This window comes from Cuculus canorus, chromosome 18, assembly GCF_017976375.1.
Source record: "Cuculus canorus isolate bCucCan1 chromosome 18, bCucCan1.pri, whole genome shotgun sequence".
Lineage (NCBI taxonomy): Eukaryota > Metazoa > Chordata > Aves > Cuculiformes > Cuculidae > Cuculus > Cuculus canorus.
Window position 1 is genome coordinate 9,614,929 of NC_071418.1, and position 9,125 is coordinate 9,624,053.

General features: G+C 50.7%; 1 protein-coding gene across 2 annotated transcripts in view; it reads right to left on the reverse strand.

The window, feature by feature from the left end:
- The window catches only part of MYH10 (myosin heavy chain 10), a 92,156-nt gene extending 87,672 nt beyond the window's left edge, over nt 1–4,484 (reverse strand). For both annotated transcript variants that reach the window (XM_054083146.1, XM_054083145.1), the window contains exons 1-2: nt 4,396–4,484; nt 1,140–1,517 (exon numbers count right to left, since the gene is read on the reverse strand). In XM_054083146.1, the coding sequence (XP_053939121.1) occupies nt 1,140–1,484 (345 nt within the window). In that variant the 5' untranslated portion in view covers nt 1,485–1,517; nt 4,396–4,484. The remainder of the gene's footprint in view (nt 1–1,139; nt 1,518–4,395) is intronic.
- Nucleotides 4,485–9,125: the final 4,641 nt, after the last annotated feature.

Here is a 9,125-nt window from a genome sequence, read left to right on the forward strand (position 1 = left end):
AGCATTCCAGAAGTATTTTTCACAGTGCTCTGCTGCAGGGGCCTTGGTGGGGTAAGAACCAAAATCCCACAGAGGCAACTGGTAGAGAAGCACAAAAATGAATATTAAAAATTAGATGCAGCTTTGCATCTAATAATCTAATAAGTCCAAATGTTACAACAAGCCAAGCAAAACCCCATTGATATCTAAATGGAGGGGAATGAGCCAAGTTAACTACTAGAACTAAAGAAAACTGATTTAAGCTTTAGAACAAGTGTTTATTAAAATGAGCCAAGCATTTAAGCAGATGTTCCAGTTTCTCTTAAGACAGAAAGCCTACTTGTAGCTCTTAACGATACTGTGACTCAAGGAGTCACTATGCAGCCAGCTTGCCAAGAGACAAGGAGCTGCTCTTAACGGTACAGCACAAGCACCCGTTTGACATCACTCAGGGAAGGCACGAGGTTGGAAGCAGTATCAATGGTGCTGCGATCTCCAACTCTATAAAAGATAGTGATAAGCCAGATGTTCCACCCAGCGCTTCAAAACCAGTGAAAAAGAAAGCTTTATTGTATCGTTTTATTTTCAGCGCTTGAGCACATTCTTTCCTGGCCCACTAAGTTGATCTTAGACTCCAAAAAGCCATTTTGCATTCCTAGTGCTCTGCAACTTCAGCTTTGAAACAACAGCTTAGCCTCTTATTATCATCTTTAATACACAGCAAGTTCAAACAAGACATATGCTTATTCATACGAGCAATTAACCAACAGTAATTCAGCAAAGTTCAGGTCTGTAATTTCCCATCGGCTCAACTGAGCCATTTGATACTATTCCCTGTATCAGTTAAGCATGTCTGAGGCAAGCGCTCCAATGAGAGCCATGAGCTCAGCACCCAGAGCCGCCAGTTCGCATTCTATTTTTGAAAGATGCTGGCAGAATTATTTCCATAGGAGAAGTTTGTATTATATGTTTTATGACAACGGAGTTCCTGACCTGTATGCAGCCTGGAAAAAAAAGCACCAGACTAAATGCTAGGGACATAACATATTCAGGCTATTAAGATAAGACTCACTTTCTGAGTTTCAAGTAGGTAAAGGGATGGGAATCAGGTAAGTTCAGCTGAATTAGCACCCGTGATGAATCTAATAATTATTACTTACATAGATGAGCCCAGAGTAATACCGATCCTTTAAATTGTGCAGTACAGAGGCTTCATTTAAACAGGTCAACTCTGCCATGTCTTCCACTTTAGAGAACTTGGGGGGATTCATCTTCTGAATATCATCTTTATTGACTAGTGCTTTCTTTCCATTCTCTGCCAGTTCAACCAACACTTCATCCCCTTTTTCCTCCTTGATGCTGGCTGCCTCAAAACCATGGCGCTCCGAAGGAATCCACACCAACTTTTTAGCAGTCCAATCAGCCTGGGTGGCAGGGTTGTAGATCACAGCCCTATCCACAAAAAGGTATCTCTCCGGATCTTCCTGTCCCAACCTCTGTGCCATTGCAGAAAGTGAAGGCGTCCACTATCAGTTACCCTGTAAAACAGAGAAGAAAGAAGGAAAAGAGCATGTTATGTACCATATTCTTATCAACTAAATGGAGGTACAGTACATTGATTAAATGATCACTAATATCTACATCTTCTCTTGATGAAGAGGCATTGTTAATGACCACCATTGCCTAAATAAGCTGCTACACAGCTGAGAGCCCCCACTTACACTGTGGCACTTGGAATACACCAATGGCCACACATCAGCTAAATTGATCTGCCAAGTACAACTGCAGACCCAGTACAGGAAACTCAGCATAAGCTGGTTCCAGTTGTGCGCCAGCAGAGACACTGCAGCGAACGTGAGAACCACCAGCAGGAAAAACACACACCTGTGTTCTGTGCCTAAACAGGGAAGAGGAAATTTAACAAGCTGCACTACAACTGAAGAGTAAAAAAAAAAAAAAATAGATGAAAATACAAAAAACTTTCAGGAAGAGCTAACTACAGTAACCAAACAAGGCAAGAATAAGTTTTAAATTGTGGACATTTAACTACAGACAATAACTCAGGACACTTGGGGTTTCTGCGAGCCATTAAGCTAGCTAAACCTTGCTCATATTCCTCCCCAAACCATAAGGCTTTGCACTCCTATTGCCTGCTTCTGTTCCTAGTCGTGAATGCTGACATTACCATATGCCAAAAAAACATCTCCAGATCTCAAGTTTACCTTGAGGCTCAAGACACAAGCAAGGACTGATGCTAGATTTTCCAACAGCTTCATGGGTAATTGGAAGGGGAAAGAAAAACTGCTGACGAGAGCTCCTGCATGCTCATTTTACCTATCTGCCTCCATCTAACAGAGGCCACTGTATCTCCAGTTAATAATCCTGTCACATTCATGATTCCCAGAGCAAGCAGTTTCATCTGCAACTGCCCCAAGAGCAACAAGGTCAAGTTTGACACCATAGCCAGGTCATTAAATATCTTGTTTTTCTACACACTAGGCCTTTTCTGCTGCAGAATGTTACATAGCTCATGGCAGCCTCCTCCAGCAGGTAACCTAAAGGTCAGCTTCAAACGCAAGGGAGGTTTTGCAAACTGAATTTGTCATCTTTCACACTCTGGTATGCACCCTGATGGCAATTCTGCAACACACCCATCCTCAGAAGGTGTAATTAAATAGAATAATTGTATCTCCAACCAAGGCATGGGCATGTTACATTGTCCAACATTAATGTAAGTAAGCATGGAGTCACTGAACCCTTTGGATGCTTGAGGAGCAGACCGTTTACTACTGACAGCTTAATTCATATCAAGAGGCAATGACTCAACATTTCAGGTACTTCTAAGGGAGCCTCTAAGAGAAAAATTCAGTTAAGAAAGAGGTATTCACTGAGGGGACACCTCAAGCAATAGCTGTACTCCTCAGCCAGAAAAAATGAATACATTAGTCAAGGAATGCTATGGTTCACTCAAGAGGCCCTCAGATTCAGTATCTGAGCTTTCAACCCCAACTCTGATTGTTGAGACCAAACCCAGATCGCTGTTTGTCTCCACTGTGCAAGACTGCAGCTGAAGTGCAGCAAAGACCCCAACACCACACTGCTGCCCTCACATGCAGAGGTCCAACGGCTCCCTGGGCAGCTGACAGACAGACAAACCCATTTATAATAAGCTCAGTCTCAGTTCTGCACACCAAGATGGAGCAGAACGTAGAGGTCAGATAGAACTTGTATGACAAAATCAATCATTACTGGTCCCCAGTGGAATGAAGTGTTGAAGGCTGAAATGAATGCATGGACTGACCTTACAACCCACCTTATACCCAATGACAGGGAACCACAGACAGGTTCAGGGTCATTTTTTCCCTTCTGGCTTTCAACCCTGCAAAGCCCATCACACCAGAACCTCTGCAGCAGCTCAGCAAACTGCAGCCTTCCCTGCCCCTCTGCTCACCATAGCGTTCAAATCATAGAATCACTAGATTGGAAAAGACCTTTGAGATCCAGTCCAGCTGTACCTGTCCACTACTAAATCATATCACTAAGCACTTCATTTACTGGTCTTCAAAATATCTCCAGAGACGTGACTCCACCACCGCCCTGGGTAGCCACTGCAGTGCCTGAGAACCCTTTTGCTGAAGAAATTTTTTCTGAGGTCTAATCCGAACCTTCCCTGGTGCAGCCTGAGGCCATTCAGCCTTCCAGCCCAAATCCCATCCAGTTCCACCTCCTGCCATCGGCAGGGGCATCTCCCACTGCATCAGGCTGCTCCAAGCTCCATCCAACCTGGCCTTGAACACCTCCAGGGATGGGGCAGCCACCACTCCTCTGGGCAATCAGGGCCGGGGCCTCCCCACCCTCATTGTGAAGAATTTCTTCTCAATCTCAATCTTCCCCCCTTCCAATCTAAAGCCTCTCATCCTATCACTCCATGCCCTTGCGCAAAGCTCCCCACCAGCTTTCTCGCAGCCCCTTTCAACCCTGGCAGGCTGCTTTAAGCTCTTCTCTTCACATTTATCCAGCAGGAACCCAGCAAAACCAAAGAAAACGGCGAGGGGATGGGAAAACCCTGCCCAACGCGCCCTGCTCCTGGAAACAAAGCGCGGGGGGTTGGGGGGGGCGGTCGTTCTCAAGGGCAGGGGCAGCCGCGGCGCCGCAGGAGCTGCTGCCGGGCCCCCGGGCGGGCCCTGCCGGACAAAGGCGGCGGCGGCCCCAGCCCCCCGCGCCGAGAATGCGGGAGAGGCAGAAAATGGCCACCTTCCCTCAGGGGCGCGGCGCGGGCGGGCGGCACAAGAGGGTCTTTGTGTGCCGGGCCCGCCGCCCGCCCCCGCGCCGCCCCGCGGGCTCAGCCCGGCACAGCGCCCCCTCTAACCCCTCCACGCACACCCACCCCTGGGGCTCCCGGCGCCGCCGCCTCACCCGTGTCAGCGCCGCGGAGCCCTCACCGCACCGCTCCGCCCGGCTCCTCCGCGCCCGCTCCGCCCCGCGCCCACCGCGCTCCTTTAGCGCCGCCGCGCGCCGCCCGCCCCCCGCCCGCGCCACGCTCCCATTGGCCGCCGCGCGCGTCCATCCTCCCGTCGGCGCTTCCCATTGGTTTGCGGTGCGGCGGCTCTGCAGCCACGGCCATAGCAACCCCTCCACGCTATCCCGTAAGCCCCGCCCCCTTTCCCGCGCTGATTGGCCGCAGCCCCCCCGCCCGTCTGCAGGAGGCGCTGCTCCCATTGGCCGCCCGCCCCGCCGCTCCGCGCGCGGCCCCGCCCCGCGCTGCAGCACGCCCGGCTGGGTCGGGGGGGGGGGCGCGGCGGGTGCCCGGCGCGGTGCTGCAGCGCGGGGCGGGGGCGCGCCTCCCCTCACTCCCCCCCCATCCCCCCCCCCGGTCATGTCCCTCAGTTTAAGGTCAATAAAGAGCGTTTTCAGGCCCCCAAACGCCTTCCGGCAGAGAGAAAGAGAGAGCGAAGGGGGAAAGCCGCCTCCGGGCACTGCCCTCCCAGGGTCACAGAATCATGGAATGGTTTGGGCTGGGAGGGAGTTCAAAGCCCACCCAGTGCAGCGGTCCTGGTGGATGAACGTGAGGAACTTAGAGGAGCTTCCAGGACTGAAAGGGGCTGCAGGAAAGCTGGGGAGGGGCTTTTTGCAAGGGCATGGAGTGATAAGATGAGGGAGAATGGCTTTAAATTGAATCATAGAATCACCAGGTTGGAAAAGACCTCTTGGATTGTGGAGTCCAACCATTCCCATCTACCACTAAACCATGTCCCTGAGCACCTCGTCTACCCATCTTTTAAACACCTCCAGGGATGGGGACTCCTCCCCCTCCCTGGGCAGCTGTTCCAGTGCCCAATGACCCTTTCTGTGAAAAATCTTTTCCTGATGTCCAGTCTGACCCTCCCTTGGTGCAGCTTCAGGCCATTCCCTCTTGTCCTGTCCTCAGTCACTTGGGAGAAGAGCCCAGCTCCCTCCTCTCCACAACCTCCTTTCAGGTAGTTGTAGGGAGCAATAAGGTCTCCCCTCAGCCTCCTCTTCTCCAGGCTAAACAACCCCAGCTCTCTCAGCCGCTCCTCATAAGACTTGTTCTCCAGCCCCTCACCAGCTTTGTTGCTCTTCTCTGGACACGCTCCAGAGCCTCAACATCCTTCTTGTGGTGAGGGGTCCAGAACTGAACCCGGGATTCAAGGTGCGGTCACAGAATCATGGAATGGTTTGGGCTGGGAGGGACCTCAAAGCCCACCCAGTTCAGGGTTCCTGGTGGATGAATGTGAAGAGAAGAGCTTAGAGCAGCTTCTAGGGCTGAAAGGGGCTTCAGGAAAGCCGTGGAGCGGCTTTTAGCAAGGGCATGGAGTGATAGCACGAGGGGGAATGGCTTTAAATTGGAAGGGGAAAGATTTAGATTGGACATTAGGAAGAAATTCTTCATGATAAGGGTGACCTGGTTGCCCAGAGCAGTGGTGGCTGCCCCATCCCTGGAGGTGTTCAAGGCCAGGCTGAATGGGGCTTTGAGCCCCCTGTTCCAGTGGAAGGTGTCCCGGCCCATGGCAGGGGATTGGACTGGTTGACCTTTGTGGTCCCTTCCAGACCAAATTTTCCTATGAATCTATGATTCTATTAGAAATAACAGCCCAGCCCTCGTTGCCCATCTGTTGCACCCTCCTAGCCCTCCAAATCCGGTTGTCCTGGCAGCCCCCTCAGCAGAGACTACTCCAACACTTAAGCCTCCTCTACCCAAACCAGATTCCAAGCTCCTGCTCACCTGTGTGTATTTCCCCTTCCCTAAACATTCCTGAGGACTTTTGGAGACTTTGCACCTTTTCTGGATCAGTGGAGACAAAAGCATGAGGGAAAAAAAAGCCATTTGCAGTGTCTCCAAGAGTCTCATGGGCTCATATTGCTTCTGGGTGGGCTTTGTGTGTATCAGCTTGGGGTCTTCTGGACCACACGCTCCAGAGCTGCCACTGCCTGGGATTTCCAGATGGAGAATTTCAACACCAAGGTGGCCTTTCTTTCTTTTTGGTACAACCTCTCCCCACAACCATGGCTCGCTCCAGCCCTGCATGCAAGCAGGTAGTTAAAAGCATCAAGTTTTCCCGTTGCTGGAGTTGAGAGTCTCCATTCTCCACCCAGACCAAATACAAATGTGAGTAGCTCAGAAATTAGAGCTGTTTTGGTGGAAGGAGTTTATGCTGGACCCTTCTGATCAAGTCAATGAGCAGAGTGAGGAGCAGAGGGAAGTGGCAGGAAGTATCATGAGGTCAAGCCACAGGAGGGGATCCCAGGAAGGGCTGGGGGTCTCAGGCAACACCTGTGTACAGAAGCAAGGATGTCCCATATTCCCTGCACTCAGGAAGTAGGACTGTCCATGGGCTACCTGGACAAATGGAAGTGTTTCACAGCAGTATAGAATGATAGAATCATAGAATAGTTGACGCTGGAAGGGACCTTAAAGATCATCCAGTTCCAAACCCATGCCATGGGCAGGGACATCCCACTGGCTCAGGCTGCCCAAGGCCCATCCGACCTGGTCTTGGACACCTCCAGGGATGGGACAGCCACAACTTCCCTTGGCAACCTGTCCCAGTGTCTCACTACTCTGATGGTGAAGAAATTCTTGCTAATATCTAGTCTAAATCTGCCCCTCTCCAGTTTATACCCATTCCCCCTCATCCCATCCACACAAGCCTTTATGAATAGCCCCTCTCCAGCTTTCCTGTAGCCCCTTCAGGTACTGGAAGGTCGCTATAAGATCTTCTCTGAGCCTTCTCTTCTCCAGGCTGAACAACCCCAACTCTCTCAGCCTGTCCTCATAGGGAAGGTGGCCCCATCCCTTTGATCATCTTTGTAACCCTCCTCTGGACCCGTTCCAACAGCTCCATATCGTTCTTATGGTGAGAATTCCAGAACTGGACACAATGTTCCAGATGAGGTCTCACAAGAGAGGAATAGAGGGGCAGAATCACTTCCCTCGACCTGCTGGCCACGCTTCTTTTGATGCAGCCCAGGATACGGTTGGCCTTCTGGGCTGTGAGCACACATTGCCATCTCATGTTGAGCTTCTCATCGACCAGCGCCCCCAAGTCCTTCTCTGCAGAGCTGCTCTCAAGCACATCATCTCCCATCGTGTACTGAAAACGGGAATTGCCCTGGCCCAGGTATAGGACCTTACACTTGGCCTTGTTGAACCTCATGATGTTCTCAGAGGCCCACTTCTTCAGCCTGTCCAGGTCCCTCTGGATGACATCCCGTCCTTCTGGTGTGACAACTACACCGCTCAGCTTGGTGTCATCTGCAAACTTGCTGAGGGTGCACTCAATCTCACTGTCAATATCATTGATAAAGATATTAATCAGCACTGGTTCCAGTATGGACCCCTGAGGGGCACCACTTGTCACAGATCTCCATCTGGACTTTGAACCATTGACCACTACTCATTGAATGCAACTATCCAGTTTCTAATCCACTGTACCATCCACCCATCAAATCCATATCTCTCCAACTTAGAGAAAAGGATGTTGTGGGGGACCGTGTCAAAGGCTTTACAGAAGTCCAGATAGATCACATCTGTTGGTTAACCTGTGTCCACTGCTGTGGTTACACCATCACAGAAAGACACCAAGTTGGTCAGACAGGATTTGCCCCTGGTGAAGCCATGCTGGCTGCCATTAATCACCGCCCTGTGCTCCAAGTGCTTTAGCATGGCTTCTAGGAGGATCTGTTCCATGATCTTCCCAGGCACAGACGTGAGGCTGACAGGTCGGTAGTTCTCAGGGTCATCTTTTCTACCCCTTTTAGAAATGGGCACAATGCTACCCTTCTTCCAGTCACCAGGGACTTCTCCTGACTGCCATGACTTTTCAAATATCATGGAGAGTGGCTTGGCAACCACATCTGCCAGTTCCCTCGAGACTCTGGGATGCATCTCATCCGGTCCCATAGATTTATATACGTTCATGTTCCTCAGGTGTTTGCGAACCTGATCCTCCTCTACTGTGGGAGGGGGTTTACCCCCTGGTCACCATCTTGCTGTCCCATGACCCAGGAGGGGTCAGGAGAGCAGTTATCAGTGAAAACTGAGGCAAAAAAGTTAAGTACATCAGCCTTCTCCTCATCTGTTGAGGATGGCATCTGCCATTTTGAAGCAACTTAGCATTTTTTAACAGATTGCTTAGCTCAAAAAGGGCGGCGATAAGGCAAACCACAGGGAACCGGGCTGCTGATATGGAGCTGGAAATCATTCGGTCAGTTCTGCTCCTCTCTGCACACAAATCAGTTCATGCACAACTCCTGGCACTTGGATTTATATGAAAGTATTAATTACCATTTCAGTGGGAGGTCTCATACATCCTGTTTCACCGAAAAGTAAGGGTGTTGACCTGCAAACGCAAGTAGATGAAAGCTGAAAGGCTGAACTGGTTACTCCCCAGCTGTTTCTCGCTGTGCAAGGGCTGCCACTCCCGAGCTGGGGCGGCTGAGCTGCGTGGTGAGCTGCCGTAGGCAGCAGAGTGAGGCCATAACCATGCAGAGTTTGGGGTGCTTAAATCAGAGAATCATCAAATCATAGAATCACAGAATGGTTTGGGTTAGAAGGGACCTTAAAGATGATCCAGTTCCAAACCCCTTGCCACGGGCAGGGATACCTCCCACTGGATTGGGAGCTC